Source organism: Nansenia antarctica, assembly GCF_963989245.1.
Source record: "Nansenia antarctica genome assembly, chromosome: 2".
Taxonomy (NCBI): domain Eukaryota; kingdom Metazoa; phylum Chordata; class Actinopteri; order Argentiniformes; family Microstomatidae; genus Nansenia; species Nansenia antarctica.
Window position 1 is genome coordinate 22,335,343 of NC_137675.1, and position 17,911 is coordinate 22,353,253.

General features: G+C 43.4%; 2 protein-coding genes across 2 annotated transcripts; both read left to right on the forward strand.

The window, feature by feature from the left end:
- Positions 1 to 1,394: 1,394 nt before the first annotated feature.
- On the forward strand, positions 1,395 to 9,595 carry LOC308176063 (putative RNA-binding protein Luc7-like 1; the record flags this gene model as incomplete). Its single annotated transcript, XM_080550660.1, has 10 exons — positions 1,395 to 1,711; positions 2,072 to 2,166; positions 2,641 to 2,739; positions 2,907 to 3,017; positions 4,045 to 4,188; positions 4,694 to 4,870; positions 7,254 to 7,432; positions 7,566 to 7,595; positions 7,732 to 7,917; positions 9,298 to 9,595. Exons 1-10 carry the CDS (start codon positions 1,651 to 1,653, stop codon positions 9,593 to 9,595), a joined length of 1,380 nt encoding a protein of 459 aa, XP_080406786.1. The 5' UTR covers positions 1,395 to 1,650.
- A 1,578-nt stretch (positions 9,596 to 11,173) lies between these two features.
- pane1 (proliferation associated nuclear element) lies at positions 11,174 to 12,780 on the forward strand (the record flags this gene model as incomplete). The annotated part of the gene is made up of 6 exons (XM_080524351.1): positions 11,174 to 11,312; positions 11,417 to 11,496; positions 11,591 to 11,689; positions 12,032 to 12,111; positions 12,242 to 12,333; positions 12,631 to 12,780. The coding sequence occupies exons 1-6, from the start codon at positions 11,256 to 11,258 to the stop codon at positions 12,778 to 12,780; spliced, it is 558 nt and encodes a 185-aa protein (XP_080380477.1). The 5' UTR covers positions 11,174 to 11,255.
- Positions 12,781 to 17,911: the final 5,131 nt, after the last annotated feature.

A 17,911-nucleotide genomic window follows, 5' to 3' on the forward strand; every position in this document is an offset into this window, starting at 1 on the left:
CTCTTCTGTAGTCATACAATACGTTAATAATTAGTTCAGTGGTCGACAAAACCGACACAATCTGAAATGGCAAATTGTATGCATGTTATTTATTTGACATGACATTACATGTCATGGACTATCGCCTAACACCTAATCTAAACCTAATCTATTTACTGGTGGCGTGCTTAACACGAGAAACAGACTAAAACTAGTGCAATCGTTAAATCAAGGCATAATAAAATATAATAGGGTGCTTAATTTCGAGTTTGTGTTCGGTTTTCAGAGATAAGTAGCTAAAAATAATGGCTAATTACTTCCGTATAGTTGACTTGGACAAACCAAACTTCCGTTCATTGGCTACACCAGCTGTCGCTCCTAATATCCTGAGTTTCCATTCGCTCAACTGATTTCAATCTATTCGTGGACACACCCTAGAGAGTCCTCGGCGTAAACGACACTGACAGGTTTAACCATGCAATAATACTCACTTTATCCGGTTTCGGTAGAATAGCGCCCGATGTTGATGTTACAACAGTTCGACATGGGGTCAGCCTCGCAGTGTTAGACGGTTTCGAGCCGCTGTTACGGCTTACTACTCCCGTGTTTCGAGATAAAAGCTGCCGGGAGACGCGCAACACAGCCGTCGCCATTTTTCCAGTCTGCGGTGGGCGGGACGTATTATATGCTGCTGTCTCCAGGAGGCTGGTTCTAATGGTTCAGGGTGTGACGCCAAATAAAGAGAAATGGACATATGATGATGCGGTTTAAATTTCTCATTTGGTGAGACACCCTAGAGAGCAAGTAATCAACAGCATGTGTCAAACACAATGTATATTCAGTTTTTGCAGTGCGGAAGGCTACGTTTATTTTCTTGGTAATGCCAGTTTAAAAAAAAAAAATTTTTTTTTACCTTTCACACACCCAGTTTAGGCGTAAATAAGCAGTAATGTGCGCACACTTACACAACATCTGCAATGCACAAAGCTTTAAAGGCCGATTGACATGAGTGAAGGACGATATGTTACAAACGTCGACCGTGTTATTTCGACGTTGTGACGTCGCGTCGTTTATTCGCGACGTTCGCCGTCTAAACAGCCAACCAGCGCGCGAGGACTGCAGTATTTCCTCGAGGCTCAGAGCGCGCTGCCGGGGGAAGAGGAAATCGGAAATTAAAAAAGGACATTTGCGAATAAATAAAAATACGAAATATCAGTAAGCACACGGGCGGTGTGATTTTGATCTTTACGGTCTACTAAGCGACTATCGAAGAATCTTCGATTTTACCTCAACAAATCTTCAAATAAGCTTCCAACAACCCCGCCACTTTCTATCCACTTCCAGTCAGAGAGGCTCTCTCACCCCCCTCTTCGCCATGACGACGAGCTGAGAGACCATACGGGAAGAGAGAGAGAGAGAGGGACACATTCGAAATAGATAAAAGCTAGCTGAACTGGTTAGCTTAGACAGCAAAGTGAGGTCATATGCCCAAAATATTCACGAGCGTTTAGCGGTGGCAGGGTCTCGATAGAATATTTAGCGAGCTAGTTTTGTATCTTAACTAGTCATCCCGGAGAACTTGAGAAAAAGTTGTTCGTGGCTACACGAGGCCTGTGGTCGCGGGCTGCATGCAGAGACCATCGGCGTGGAGAGAGTCTGTGTGATAGAAACATGTCGGCCCAGGCGCAGATGAGAGCGATGTTGGACCAGCTGATGGGGACCGGGAGAGACGGTGAGTTACGACGGATAGCTTTTTTTTTTAGACGAAACGTTTAAGGCGAGGCAGTTTCCTACTTCAGAGGAAATGTTTGTACTAGCCTATAAGCTAACTGTTAGCCTAGCTAGCCTAGCCATTGATCCGGTCGTGCCTAGTCAAGTTAGCCCACGGCTGCTAGCAGGCTAAGCTACCTGTTGTCGTAAGCCTAAAGTAAACACGAAAGAGCAAGCACGACTCTTTGAAACGGTGTCGAAATAGCCTCTTGTTGATATGAGTTTGAGACGCTTTGAACTAAGATTATGTCGTTATGACATTTGCTTCAAACCCATCGATACCAATCAGTTATCCCTGTTTGATGATGTGTTCTTTCTTTAGGGGACAGCATGCGCCAGAGAATCAAATTCACAGATGAACGGGTCTGCAAGAGTCACCTGCTTGACTCCTGCCCTCATGACATTCTCTCAGGCACCGTGAGTCAAACATAAATAAAGAATCAACTAGGGATGCACCGAAATGAAAATTCTTGGCCGAGGCCGAAGCCGAATTTAAGGAAACACTTGGCCGAATACCGAATGTGTATCGGCAGTTTTTAATTTGATCATTGCATAAACTAAATACATTTTGCTTTTTATTCATGCTTCTCAAAGAAAGAAATTGAGATTGAAAAAAAAACAACTTTTATTGAACATTCCAGCAGACATCAGTCTATACCAACAAAGCACAATAAATAAAATAAATCAGTCAAATTAAATGTTTTTGTTTTCCCTGAATAGCTGCTGAAAGAAAATCATTCCCTAGAATCAACACCACCTGATTCATCACAACTTGTCACCATCTCCCTTAACCTAAAACACACCGTCAGATGTTTGCGCCAGAGAGTAAAGTGAGTTTTTATAGATTTGTTGATTGTAATTCACGGTGTTGATGTTGATGTTCTGCTTCAGAGGATGGACCTGGGAGAGTGCGTGAAGGTCCATGACTTGGCCCTCAGAGCTGACTTTGAGATCGCTTCCAAACAGCAGGAGTACTTCTTCGAGCTTGACGTGAGTCCCGTTGCCACATCACACCTCCAATGTCGTAACTGCGTCCTGTAGACACGTTATGGCTTATAGGTTTGGCTCAGTAAATTCCCACCACTCGGTTCTGTATCTCAGGTTTCACTTTACCCCCCCCTCTCTTTCTCTCTTTCATTCTCATCTTTCTTTTTCAGGCTGCTGAACATCTGCAGTCTTTCATCGCTGACTGTGACCGCAGGACTGAGCTGGCCAAGAAGAGACTGGCCGAGACACAGGAGGAGATAAGCGCTGAAGTCGCTGCTAAGGTGACTGACTCTTACTCTGTGTAAATTGACTGCACTTGAATGAATGAATGAATGGACTTTATTGTCATTGCTACAGTACAGGTACCAAACAACGACATTTAGGAGGGGTGGCTCCCCTGGTGTTAGGAAAGGGGAAAAAAAAACACTTTTAGAAAAAAAGAAAAAGAAAAAACACAAGAAGGTAAGGAGCTGGTTTACATAAATAAAGGCTATGTACACAATCCACTGTACTATACTGTACAGATAGTCAACTAGGGTTGTCATATTGCACAATAGTATTTTTTCACGTTATTTAAAGTGATATACTTATATAGCGCCTTATTCCAATGGCGCTTTACAATGGCCTCTCATACACCCATTCATACACACATTCACACACCAATGGCAGCAAGCTACCATGCAAGGCGCCGGCCCGCTCGTTAGGAACAATTTAGGGACTAACAATAAATTCGAGGACACCTCGACACGTGGCCAGCCGGGGATTGAACCTCTATCATTAGATGCAAGCTCTACCTCTTGAGCCACGCCCACCTAAGAGATGTGTCCTTCCCTACCGTAGGAGCACATTACATTTACAGTTTTGGCATTTAGCCAAGAAGTAATCTATGCCGGTGACCAGGGGCCATTGGCAGTCATGGCATGCTAGAAGCACATGGTTGGTCTTAATTCAAAACCTTGTGGTGGTCATCATCATGTTCTCTACTTATTAGGCTGTTGTTTAGCTTCCTAGCTGTACACACTTCGACTGCAGGTGAAGTGAGAGGAGAAAGGCACCCACCAGTGCACCTGCAAGTGCTAATAAAATCTGGATGGTTGCTAAGAATGTAAACAACGGCTGTCATTCTATCCCCTGGGGGGGTATTCCATCAACGTCGCTAAAGTAGTAAAATCCAGGTTTATTTTCTGATAACTCTCGCGAGATTTATCGGAATAAAAACCTGGAATTTCCTTTAGCGACGTTGATGGAATACCCCCCTGGTCGTCTCTGTTGTGTTCTAACCCTGGTGTCCTCCTCCTCCTCCTCCAGGCTGAACGGGTCCATGAGCTGAACGAGGAGATCGGGAAGCTGCTGGCCCGGGCGGAGCAGCTGGGTGGTGAGGGGAACGTGGACGAGGCTCAGCAGGTGCTGGAGAACGTGGAGAAGACCCGCGCCATGAAGAAGGAGGCAGAGGTCAGATCAGAGGGCTGGATGGGTCAGAGCAGGGTCAGGGGAAATGGGCTCCGATGCTGTGAGATCCCTGTCAGGCAATAGCATCTGTGTGCACTTGTTTGTAATGTGATTTTTAAAAATTAGATTTGATTTGATTTTTATTAGGAAATTAACAATAGAGTCATTTACACATCATGACACTAAGTAATGTCCAGAGGATAGCACTTGAAAGCATTATTTAAAACACTTATTTCCAAAGTGGTCCTCGATGGAAACATAAAATGAATAAAACAAAACATCACACAGATATTGATAACAGGCTGAGTCCAATATCAACCTGTTTCCAGCAAAGTTGCTGTTAGATATGTGAATGGCTGGTATATGGGTGTGCTGAACATTAACACTGTTAAGTGAGTTAATCATTAAGAGAAGGAAATCATTAACCTGGAACCTGGAATTTATGGAGTAGTAGTTAAGAGTCAGTTTCTCTAACGTTATTCTTTTGTACCACTGCTCGTGCTCCCAGGACGTATACAGGAACTCGATGCCCGCGTCCAGCTTCCAGCAGCAGAAGCTCAGGGTGTGCGAGGTGTGCTCCGCCTACCTGGGTCTCCATGACAACGACCGTCGCCTGGCCGACCACTTTGGCGGGAAGCTGCATCTAGGCTTCATCGAGATCCGTGAGAAGCTGGACAGGCTAAGGGTAAGCCCCGCCTCCAGATGTGATCCAGATGTTGACGACTTTCAGATTTTATGATTCTGTAATTTATTCATTATTACTAATAATAATAACTTCGATTTCTATAGCGCCTTTCAAAAACCCAAGGACGCTTCTATTGTAAATTGTTATCTGTTATTTTTATGTCTGCAATCCTGTTAGATGTGCTGAGGCCTGTCTTGGCCAGTACGCTCTTGTAAACGAGATTTCAAATCTCAATGAGACTCCTGGTAAAATAAACTCCTGGTTAAATTAATACATTAATATATATATATATATATATAATCATGGGCGTCAGCAGCTTTTTGAATGTGGGGGGGACACTTATTTTTCGGGGGGTCTGGGGGTCCCCCCCCCCCGAATTTTTTTAAATAGTAGATTCAATTTCCTGCATTCTGGTGCGTTTTACACCCAAAATAATCTCCCTCTTTCTTTGTTTTTCCTTGGAGCTGGCATGGTCTGCAATTACTGACTACTATTATGTTTTGGTTTAACTCACAGAGGCCTGACACTGACACGTGGCACTTTTTAGGTACTTTATTAAATATGAAGATTCAAAAAGAATCAAAGAGTGAATTAGAAAAGAATGAGGTAACTTTGAGTCAACAAATTGAATAAAAAGTTATGAGGAAACATAAAATATGTACCTAGGCTAATCAGAGCCTATTACAATCAAACTTAGCCCTCTTCAGTGCATTGCAGAACATACAACTATAACAAACAAAAAAAATCAAAGAGTGAATTAGAGCTGTCTCCACTGCCCCTGCCTGCTGCCCCTGCCTCTGACTCACTCTCATTCTCAACCACCTATATCAGGAGAAATGGGGATGCATTGAGCACTTGTTCATATTGTTTTTCTCTAATAGAACATTTGACATAGAAATACAATCATCAATACAAAAAATACAATCACAAGCATTTTAGAAATAGAAAAATAAATGGAACAGGTGTTTTCTTCTTATTTTTTAACCCTAGCTCAAGCAATCAGATGCAAAATTGATTCTTTGGGTGGGTGCAATGGCCAAATTAAATTGTGCAAATGCTCAGGGCAATGAACACGGGCAGGAGATGCAATAATAACAGGACAGGTAAGCACTGTGAGGTGTTTGTCGCCATTCTGTGCTTTTGATGACATTTCGCCTGTGTCTGTTCTGCATTTAAACATGTCTAACCGCACTAGTAATGCCTAACAAAACTGCTAGTGCCATATAGCTGATCTAGCTCGTATTTGGTTGCTAGTAGGCTATGCTAATTCTATTGCTAATACAGAGAATGTCTCATAAGGTGCTAACATTCTTATCAGAAAAGCTGGCTGTGTTTGACCTTGGGAGAACGCAATGTTGCTGTTTGGCCACTCACGGGAAAACTTGGATGACTTTGACTTACTTTTCTCTTCTTAGAATTTTTTTTCCTTATATCCATCTTGGTGGATGATCTAAATATCGTCTTGCCTCAGTCTGAATGTTTTGAATCTGCGTGCGTGTCTGATTCTGCTGCTGCCGTGTTAAAAACAGAAGTAAAACGCGGAGTGGACTTCTGGATATGGGCAATCCCCTACTCATAAAGTGGAACGGATTTGATTGTGAAGCAATGAAAATAACGCTGACCAGTCATGCAACATATTTTTGATGGCAAATGTGGGGGGGTCCAAACGACCTTGTTTCAAAGGTGGGGGGGACACGTCCCCCCCCAAATATATGGTGGTGACGCCCATGTATATAATGAAATTGGTTGAAATGAAACTTGAGTTATCACTGCTGACTATCGATACAGGCAAGTGTTACATCGCCCCTCGTGAGGTGGAAGAGCGCACTCGCACAAGACCTGAATTAACAAATACATACTCTTTTTTTACAGTTATCTTTTTCTCAGTGGGGCAGTCCCACTCTTATATTTGTCATTTTTATTGGATAGAGATAGTGATGATAGACAGGAAAGTAAGGAGAAGATGGTATGTCGGCAGGGCATGAGCCGGATTCAAACCCAAGCCGACACGGCCATGTGTGTGCACTGTAGGCCGTGGTGCTAGACCACTGGATCACCCCAGGCCACAACAACATGACTCTTACACCAGTGTTCATACAGACTGTTTTACTCCTCATGAAGTGAAGCACCTGTATGAACCAGTGGAGGCAGACATTGGAGGACAGTTTCATTGTAATTAATGGAATGAGTAATGGTATCAAAACGCATTTGGTACCATTCCTCATTCCGTCCCATGCATTGCAAGAGCCTGTCCTCCGATATCTGCCTCCACCAGCCTCCACTGGTATGAACGTGGTTGTTGACCTCTGAGTTGACAACAGAATGATAGTTGTTGTTTTGTTATGGTTGGCATGACGTTTTCATGTTTATTCCCTTCCCACAGAAAGCGGTTGTTGAGAAGCAAGAGAGGATGCGGATGAGAAGAAGGGAGGAGCGCGACCGGGAGGAGGAGAAGGAGAGAGAGTGGGAGTTGGAGCGGGAACGAGAGAGGGAGACTGAGCGCGAGCGCGAAAGAGAACGCGGTCTGGAGAGGGAGAGAGAAAGAGAGACTAATCGACGGAGGTAAGTTATACAATTTGTTCACATCATTCTTTCAGACAATCGATTTATAAATAAATCGACATTTATTCTATGAAGGCCTACTTATTTTCTTGTATGGTATAACATCAACCTGTCTCCCCCGCCCCACCCCCAGGACAAGATCAAGAAGTGGTGAAAGATACAGGTATGCTAAAAGTAACAATCTGTATATTTGTATAAAATCACTTTTTTGTTTGTACAGCACTCATCTTGTTGTACAGCTCATTTCATGTCATCTTACTTTTCTTTTCTTTTTTTACTCTTTTTTCACTCTTTTCTAGGGAGGGAGGAAGCTCATCCTCCCATCACTCGAGACGGCACCACTCCTCCCGTTCCCGGGAAGAGGGGGGTGCTGGAGGTGGAGGTGGAGGAGGAGGAGGAGAGCGGGACAGGGAGAGGGATAGGAAGCATAGACACAAGGACAGGCACCGCTCACGCTCCCACACTCACAGGAACAAGAGGAAGAGGTGAGGCCTGCATGAAGCCTAATGACTGAGGCCTCCTCAGTTTTTCCTCGTTTTTCCTCCTTTTTTAGTCCGGGGGGGGGGGGGGACTCCTGGCCCAATGACAGAAGACTGGTTTCATATTTCAAACGTAATGCTTATTACTGTATTTACCCCCCAAATGGATTTACTTTAGAACTGAGAGGAAATTCTGTGATTGTAATGTGATAATGTCTTCAGTGAGAGCTTGTTTGTGTGACTTGACCTGAGGTCTTTCTTAATAATCAATAATAATTAGGGATGCACCGAACATTCGGCCGCCGAATATCGCAAAATAAAGCACATTCGGTATTCGGCCGAATGTGTGAAACAACACCGAATGTTTACCACCGAATAGTGGCCGTGTTTTGATGACGCAATACAATTAAATATAACTCTCAACAGGCGCGCGGCGCGAGGCGACGCGCTTTCAAAACTGGCTGCGTTCGTAAATTCACTCAGGAAATCCGATCAGCACTCGTGGAATGCCTCTCGTCCAATCAAATGACTCGGTTTCTCTATGACGTCGGGCCCAGTGTGCGCTCCAGCGCTCTCAGAGCGACTTTACGAACGCAACCTTACACTCATCTAGTTAGTTAGCTTAGCAGTCGTAGCGGAAGAAGCAGAGTTGTTGCCTTGTTGAAAACATATTCAGACTCCCAGCTGTTCTACACGAGTTTATGACATGCAGCTGTATCATGCGGTGGTTTCTATGCAAACCAGAGACTATAAAAACAAAAGATATTCATTCTGAAATAACATGAACTATTATCCTTACACTCAGGTGGACTCAATTCAACTTGTTGAATGACTTGTTGAAGACATTTAGCATTTGACCTAATTTTAAGAGTGACAAAGGGTCTGAATACTTATGTACATGAGGTATTTCTGTATTTACATTTTAATACATTTGCAAACATTAAAAAACGTTTTTACTTAGATTATGGGGTACTGTGTGTGGATTGATGGCAAATCTATTCAAAAATGTGAAAAAAGTGAAGGGATCTAAATACTTTCTGAAGCCTATGTAGAGACAAATCATGAATATCATTAACTTGAACCCTGGAAAGCAGTAGAGATTAAATCCCACGATAATTAGTTATAATAAGTTATATAAAAGTTCTTTTTTTTCAATCTCAATTTCTTTCTTTGAGAAGCATGAATAAAAAGCAAAATGTATTTAGTTTATGCAATGATCAAATTAAAAACTGCCGATACACATTCGGTATTCGGTATTCGGCCAAGTGTTTCCTTAAATTCGGCTTCGGCCTCGGCCAAGAATTTTCATTTCGGTGCATCCCTAATAATAATAAAGATAAAGATAATACTGTCTTCATTTCGGATTGTGTTTGTTTCCACTTCCAGGTCCTCCAGAGAAAGATCCTCACACACCCGAGAACGAGAGCCATCCCCCTCTCAGGAAAGATGGAGGGAGGGTGGAGGAGAGGGACGTCGGGAGGACGGGAGACCTGAAGCGGGGGCGGACGAAAGACCGCCGAGGATGGACGACCGAGAGAGGGCCGCCGACGACCGAGAGAGAGCCGATGTCAGAGAGAGGTCCACCTCCCCAGAGATGGCCAGGGGGAGAGACAGAGAGAGGTCTTTGTCACTGGACAGGGATAGACGATCTAGCTCGGAGGAGAGAGAATCGGGGGAAATATAAAGGGGTGGGAGGGCTTTACAGCTCTAGTAGTTAGATGAAAAGGTGTAGAAACAGAGATGGAAGAGGTCCAGGAGAAAGAGAGAGAGAGAGTGTGTGTGTGTGTGGGGGTGTGGGTGTGTGCATGCGTGCGTGTGAGTATGTGTTCATGTTTAAATGGGACATATAAAATCGGGGCTTATGGGTGAGAGTTTAATTAGATAGGAGTAAGGAGAGAGGGGGAGTAAAGTGAATGGAAACAAGAGCTGACCCGACCCTGAATCCCAAATCACCCCGTAGTAACTTATGTAGCTCTAAGGAGACTGGCTAGGTGTTAGACCTAGGGTAGTGACTCCATCTTGCCATCTGATATGCTAGGTGTGGAATCTCCACCACCATGTGCACACCTGGGGGGTATTCCATCAACGTCACTAAAGAGTAATCTAGGCTTATTTCGATAAGTCTCACGAGACAAAAATAAATAAATCCAGGCATGTTTTGATAAACCTCACGAGATTTATCCAAATAAGCCTAGATTTTTCTTTAGTGACGTTGATGGAATACCCCCCTGTCCACTTCTACCAGGTTTAAGCATTTGCATGGGGGGGGGGCGGGGGATTCATTTGGAATTCAGGGAAGGTGGGATGAAAAGGCGGTTGGTTAAAAACAGATGACTTTAAATTGGGGTGAACAGGAATGAACATGAGACTGGGAAGTAGAACCGTAATCGTGTCATGTGTAAAATCTATTGGCTACTCAGAGGGCGGTGGAAAGAATTGGTGGAAATTCTTCCTTTAAATCGTGTTTTATTTTATTTTAGAAATGCTGTTCTGTTTTTTTTTTTTTTTTTATCATTATGAACCACGATGTTAATACTGTTGTCTTCTGGATTCCGTTGGGATTCAGAGATCGGCTTCATAAGAGGGCGATGGAAAGAATTGGTGGAAATTCTTCCTTTAAATCGTGTTTTATTTTATTTTAGAAATGCTGTTCTTTTTATTTTATTTTATTATCATTATGAACCACGATGTTAATACTGTTGTCTTCTGGATTCTGTTGGGATTCAGAGATCGGCTTCATATGGGAGTGTGTCTCGCCTTGATTTATACACCACCACAGTGATGATACTACACAATACTTTGAAAGTAAACATACTTGGCCTAATGAAGAATACCACTTTAGTCTTTCCACTCATACAGACATGTAGAATGATATAGTTGACAAACACAAGCGTTTTACATATTGGTATTCAGCAGACACCTCAGATGCACACTGTCCGTTTGGTTTGAGACAAGGTGTATGTTTTTCGGGGGGGTTCTGTATATTGCTGTGCCATCTACTACAAAGTGAATAAAAGTTCTGCTTCCATTGTGACCTGCGTTAAATGTCATTCTTAATAATTGTATTATATATATTTTTTTTTTAATGTTATGAGTGTGTGTGAAATGACATTGCAAACACATCAGTTACACTTTCCGGACGATAGATGGCAGTAGTACTCCAGTACTACTCTTAGTCAGAAGAAGAAGAATTCTGCGTCATGACGTTTTTACGCAGGCTTGAAATTACGCGCCAGCCCAGTTGTCACGGCTGAAGATTCACAACGGAATGTAACTTATTTTACACTGTCGAAGATTTAAAAAAGAGTTACAAGTGATAGTTTGTTTTGTATGTTTAGCACGAAATGTCTATTCTTAAACCATTCAGTAAAGTGCCTGGCCTGAACACGGCCACCGTCCTGGTAAGCCTAACCAAGTTACCGCATTAACGAGCAGTCAATCGCAACGATGTCAGATGTTGTTGTTGCCTAACCTGTGTTACTCCCAATGTGTTCTTCTGCTACAGCTCGTGGAGAACGAGGAGCTGTTTCATCAGAAGTTAGCGGACACAATTGTGCTTCTAAAGAAAACCTTCGTCATAAATGTGTGCGTGATTATGATTAATCCTTCATCTTTAGTTCCTTCTTCGGACTGTGTGTTGTGATCTCACACCGTCCTCTCTCCCTGTTGCTGTTATCAGGAGATTGGCCAGGAGTCTCCCCCTGCCGCCGGAGAACGAGGCGAGTCGCCCCGCAATAGATCTGGTGGTTTTCATCATTACCCTTTCCTCAGACCTCGGGTAAATGCTAAATAGAATGCACTTATATAGCGCCTTACACACTTCACACACTAATGGCGGCAAGTTACCATACAAGGCGCCGGCCCCCGCTCATTGGGAGCAATTTGGGGTTCAGTGTCTTGCCTATGGACACCTCGACATGTGGCCAGCCGGGGATCGAACCACCGACTTTGCGGCCATTAGACGCAGGCTCTACCTCCTGAGCCACAGTCGCACCAAGTGATGTAACAGACCGTTAGGGCCATCTGTACCTCACGGCAGCTGAAAAGCCAGGCAGGGAGGAGGACTGAAGCCTTCTTCCAGCACACTATCAACAATGTTTTGTTTGTTTTCTTCCCACAGTTTCAGATCAGCAGAGGCATCCCTCAAGTATTTGGACCCTGGTTACTTCCTTGGAAAAGTCTGTTTCCTAGTTACCGGAGGTAAGGAAATTGAGTCACCCTCCTTACTTATCCGTCTGGTTCTGTGGTCATAGTTTGATGTTTTTTCATTTCACGCCCCTTGCCTTGTTATATACGTTTTTTTCTGTCTTATCTCTGTCTCTCTCTCTAGCTCGTAATGCATCTGTCCCCCCTGAGCGACTTCTCTCTGTCAGGAAGCTGGCAGCAACCCTCCACTGCCCCTTACTGTTTGCAGAGGACCAGGTAATGTGCCAAGTTCCAACTTAATCACTTATCATTCATATAATGACTCATTATTTCTATGTATGAGTGTATTCATTTGGTCATTCAAACAAGGGATTCAAACAAGCTGCCTTTTTGGTTTGTTGTGTTTCTTTTGTTGTTTATTGTCCTGCTTCTCTTTTTTATTTTTATATTTTCCCTGTAAAGTGTCCTTGGGTTTGAGAAATGTGCTTCGAAATACAATGTATTTATTATTATTATTATTATTATTATTCACGAAGCCTGTGTTTTTGTCCCCTCTCTCTTCCCCTTGTTCAGACAACTGAGGGGGTGACCACAGCAGCAAACCGGTTACTGACCATTCTCAAGGTGGCCGCTGGCCACGTCAACATGACAACCTCACTTTATCTATCCATATTGACCCGATGCACTGTGCCCTCTGACGTTGACCAGCAGGTCTTTGACTGACCCCACCATTCTGGATAGAACATCACCATCTAGAATATCAACATCCAGATGGATCACATCTGGATGTCTAGCCCCTTTCATAGACTGTTATTTATGGACCAGCACTCTCAGACCAGTCTGGTAGTCTGGCTGGGCATCATCTATTGATAGACCCCCCATTCAACTGCGCTCGTATTTGATAGTGTAATCCGCAAGTTGAGTAGGGTTTTTATGTTTGTGCATGTGCATGTGCATTGTAACTTTTGCCCTGTTGTTCTTGATTTGCTTTGGCTTTTAATGTACTGTACAGTAAATACTACTTTTTTAAGATTTACAACTTATGTTTTCATAATGTGTTTCGACCCATGTGTAAATTCTTTGTAAATAAAATAGGGATAAAATGTACTATTAATGTGCAGTCGTTATTTCTGTGACATTTGATTGCTATGTTATTATCCTGACACCAGGGGGAGTGCATGACCAGATGCGCTTTTCTCAATTCCCCCAATTGACCCCTAACCACTACCCTCAAGGCTAGGCCCTCCCATCTGAGGAGTGGATTGATCAAACCAATATAGTAATATCTCCGTCTTACCTTCTGATTGTCTGGGAGTAAATCTGGCCATATTGTGTCCATATCTAATAATCCTGTCCTCTCATATCTACCGGAGGGAGTAGTGGTCCATTTGAGATTCAGCAATAGAAACAGGATAGATGGATAAGACCCCTTTGTCTCACCTAAATCAATGTGTTGCGTCTTGACTTTATTGAATTCTAAATCACACCTGAATGCTTTTGTCCCTTGTCCTTGACTGACCTCACCCTCTGTCCTCTCTTTCTTTATCTCTGATCAGTCTCTTCTGGTATGGCTGTCTCCCTTTTCCAGAGTGTCTTCACTGACTTTCTCCCCAGTTTCCTTCCTTCCTTCCCCAGTGACTGTTTCAAGCATCTTGTCGACCTCTGTGTCGGCCATTGTTGGCTCCTGAGGGGAATCTCACTGGCTGATCTTCTTTGCATTGTTAGCACACGCCCTTACTCGTAAACTGACAACTGTTGTAACACTTGTGTATTTACTGTCATGCTTACACAATACTGTAGGTAAACTCAGACAAGCTTTCATTATGGGTTGATGATAACAGTTTCTAGTGAGTTCTGTGAGAGACTTTTGTGGTGAACCCTGAGCTAACCAATTTGAGACCTGAATTGCCAATTCGAGCTGGGGGCGGTTGCCCTACCCCAGGCTTCGCCACAACTGTTCTATAGTTGACTTCAGACTTGTCATCAAATGGTGCATTATGGGTTAGGGTCTGATTGAAGATACCACACAGTACTTCTCAGCATACATCTTCTCAGATCTCTTTATATGTCCCCTTAATTGTAGTGTACCTTTTACTGTGTTATTGTGTTATTGTTATCCTTGGTTTTACTGTACTTTCTTGTACAATTGTCCAGGTCTGTAAGATATATAACCAGAAATAAATTCCTGTTCACAATTATTGATTGTTGCAATCAAGTTTCAATTGAGTTGTGTAATTCTTCCCTGGACATGAATACTACACAATTCATAACGGTTCTGCATTCATTCGTGTTTCACACAAACTCACACAGAAGTTAGTGTCATTCCCAGACACTTCCGCCCCAAATGTGTGAAAGGTTTGATGAACCAACGTGTCAAACTTAGCCGTCATTAAGCCAATAGAAAGCTTGTCGGAAACCGTCAACATATAGCCACACATTGGCACAATCGGCTTAATCTACCAACCAATCATCTCCAACAACCCCTTCCCTGTAACCCTCCCCTGTGTCTTCTGTGCCTCTGTTAATGCCTCCATTTGGAGCCACGCCTAGCAGTCGAGTGATTCGTTCAAATTAATTGATGACAAATACTTTACTCAGTAAGGTCACACCCACATTTTGGCCGACGGACACTATTTGGCATGACACAACAACCAGCGGACAAGGTTACACAGTTATAACTATTTCAGTGTCAGGGTAGCCACTACTGACAGACAGGTTCAGATAGAGCCACTCGGTAGGCGAGTATGTGCACGTATCCTTCTCTGTATTCCTGGCCCTGCAGTGGAATAAGCTCCAGGTCTGAATGGTGATCTTGGCTGCAGTTAGGAGAACACTTTCCCCTAATGAAGTGTTTTCAAAATGGTGGATCCCAGCAAGGTAACTTGGGGGTCATAGCTGAAAATGTTATATTTCACTGGAGTGTCCCTTTAAGAGGCAGCAGGTGGGACGTTATAGTGGAACAAAGTTTGGGAGGGCATCCAACATAAAGAGACAAACAGGATAGAGGAAGTGTGTGTGTGTGTGTGTGTGTGTGTGTGTGTGTGCACATGCGTGCGATGTCTGTGTGTCTGTGCTTATTAATGAGCACGTATCTGGGATCTCGCATGATCATTCAGCTTTGTCTTTAGGGATCAAAGAAGTCCAAGTTTCTGACTTCCTGACAGATGATGCTCTGTTTTTACACTATTATGAGAAGAGCAGAGAGGGCCAATGTTGAGGAGAAAACGAAGTCACGACTGATGTTCCCCACATGCTATGGGGTCAGGCATAGTCACTACACTTAACGTTGACTTAACGTTCCCCAACAACCTGTTGAGATTGTGAACCTCTGTGCCATGTTAGGGGGCATCTTCCTCAACTCTCCAAAGTTGCAGACAGAGTCAAACAAGTGGTCACCTCACTTCTCCCCTGAGGATTCTTTTTTATCATTCTGATTACACTGGAGCTCATTGCCCTGGGGGGTCAGGTGGTCCTGTGGAGGCCTTCTGTCTGACTTGGCAGGAGGTCAGCTGAGCGAGGGATAGGGGGAGATAAAGGCGGGCGGGTCACAAAGAGAGGGTGTCACAGTGTCACGTCTGCAGGGATGAACAGACGCTGACAGACATCCTATTAATAGTGATAATCATGGCAATTAGCCACAGCTTTGGCGATCCCCCGAGCAACCACTGGCCATGCCAGAACAACACTTTTCAGTTGGATGGAGCCACAGGAAAGGTTTCAAAGGAAGGCACATGGTAGTGACGGCGGTGTAATGTTGTTGTTTTTGTTAGGCAAATTGGAATTTGTTTCAATTCATGTCAACTTATTGTATCAAGAAGTGAAAACCAGTACTTGTTTCTAGTCTACTCGCTTCATTGTTGTAGACACAGTTCCACTTGAACCGCAATTCGATTTTTCCACTCAACATATCTGGTGTTCAATAAAGTAATTGAACACTAATCTAATCTAATCTAATCTAATCCACCAAGAAACACCTAATGCCTGACTAATCAGGGAGCATTTCCGATGAGGAATGCATTGGCTGGTATCATGGCTGGCGCCCATGTCGAGAGGGCCACAGAATCCGTGGGGACGTGAACTGAGACAGCCTCGTCAGAGGGGCCGTGCTGTGGAGAGTCACGTCCACACTGACTGATAAGACTTGCAGGAAGGTCCAGGGAACTTTCCAAAAGAAACAGGGGTCTGAGGATGAGTGTGCGTGTGTGTGTGTGTGTGTGTGTGTGTGTGTGTGTGTGTGTGTGTGTGTGTGTGTGTTTGTTTAGGAGGTATGTCTGAGACACAGACACTGGAAATGTTGATGATTTCCAGGACTGTTAAATAATAATAATAATAATAACTTTATTTGTATAGCGCTTTTCCTGCAAACGTTGCAGCTCAAAGTGCTTTAATCATTATATACTCTTAATTACATTATTTTGTAACTTAAATGCAATATTAAAAGGATGTTTTTTTTATCATCTTAATTTAATTATTTAGTCATTTAAAGGCAATATTAAAAAGATGGGTTAAAGCGGATCATATTAGCCACAAACCACTATATTAGACCTTATATATTATATATATATATATTATATATTAGACCTTAAACCACTAGTTTATTATATACTATTTCCTTTCTTATTTTTAATAAACTGCTGGTTTATGACATCAATATCACCATAATATCACAATATAGTCTGCTGGTTTATGACATCAATAATTGCTTTCTTAACTGTCTCTGAGAGGATAAATAAAGACCATTCATTCATTCATTCATTCATTCATTCATTCATTCATTCAAATGAGGTTGCATTGAATGGAATTGATTCTTGGACAGATAAGTTAGTGGTGTTGAGAGACTGAAGGAGTGAGAGAGTGAAGGAGTGAGAGAGTGCTTTGTGTGTGTGTGTGTGTGTGTGTGTGTGTGTGTGTGTGTGTGTGTGTGCGTGTGTGTGCGTGTGTGCGTGCAAGTGTGCATGTTCGTGCGCGCGCGTGTGTGTGTGTGTGTGTCTGTCTGTCTGTCTATGTATCATCAGGTTGTATTGCTGTCATCTTTATTGTCTTTATTGTGTTGTTGCATCATAACTGTGCTTAAGATTCTCTTTTTGCAGGACCTGTGACCATGCTGGATGCAGAACGATGCAGATATAACACTACATTTATGGACAGTGTGTACGCCGATAATATGCAAGGAATTTTTCCTGGATACATGGTGTACAGGTTTTTGCCCTTGCTTGCTTGCTTTGTACCGGTGGTCCTTGGCCTCCCCTTGGGGCCCCCCGGCTTCCCCGTGTGCCTGGTCTGTTCCGCCGCCGGGCACCTGCTTGGCCGTCCTTGTGCGGGGCCTCTTGGGTCTGTGCTTGCTTGGCTGGGCCGGGTGTGCTGGTGGTGGGGCGGGCTGGGTGCGTGGGGCGGCGGGGGCTCCCGGGGGGGGGGGTGTGGGGGCCCACCGCTGGGTGCTGGTAGGCAAACTGGCTAGTAGTCGCTCTATGTGTAGAGGGCTGCAAGGGAATTTTTCCTGGCTACATAGTGTACAGGTTTTTACTTTTGCCTGCTCGCGGCTCTGTCAGTATTGATTGATTGACTGATTGACTGAACATTTTCATTGTGTGAAGCGCATTGATTTGCATCTTGTAAGAAATGCGCTATACAAATAAAATTTGATTTGATTTGATTTGATATCATCCGTTGGTGATGTTGGGTATTATAGCAAAGGTAGAGAAGAAAGGACACACATTGCATCTCAGCTGATGTGTTGAATTAATCTTTATTGGTTAAATGTGACTCAGACAATGGAACTTGCATTTGACAAGAAGTTTACATTCAGTAAGCAAACTACAGTTATAGTACATCAGTTTGATGAAGGCATATACAG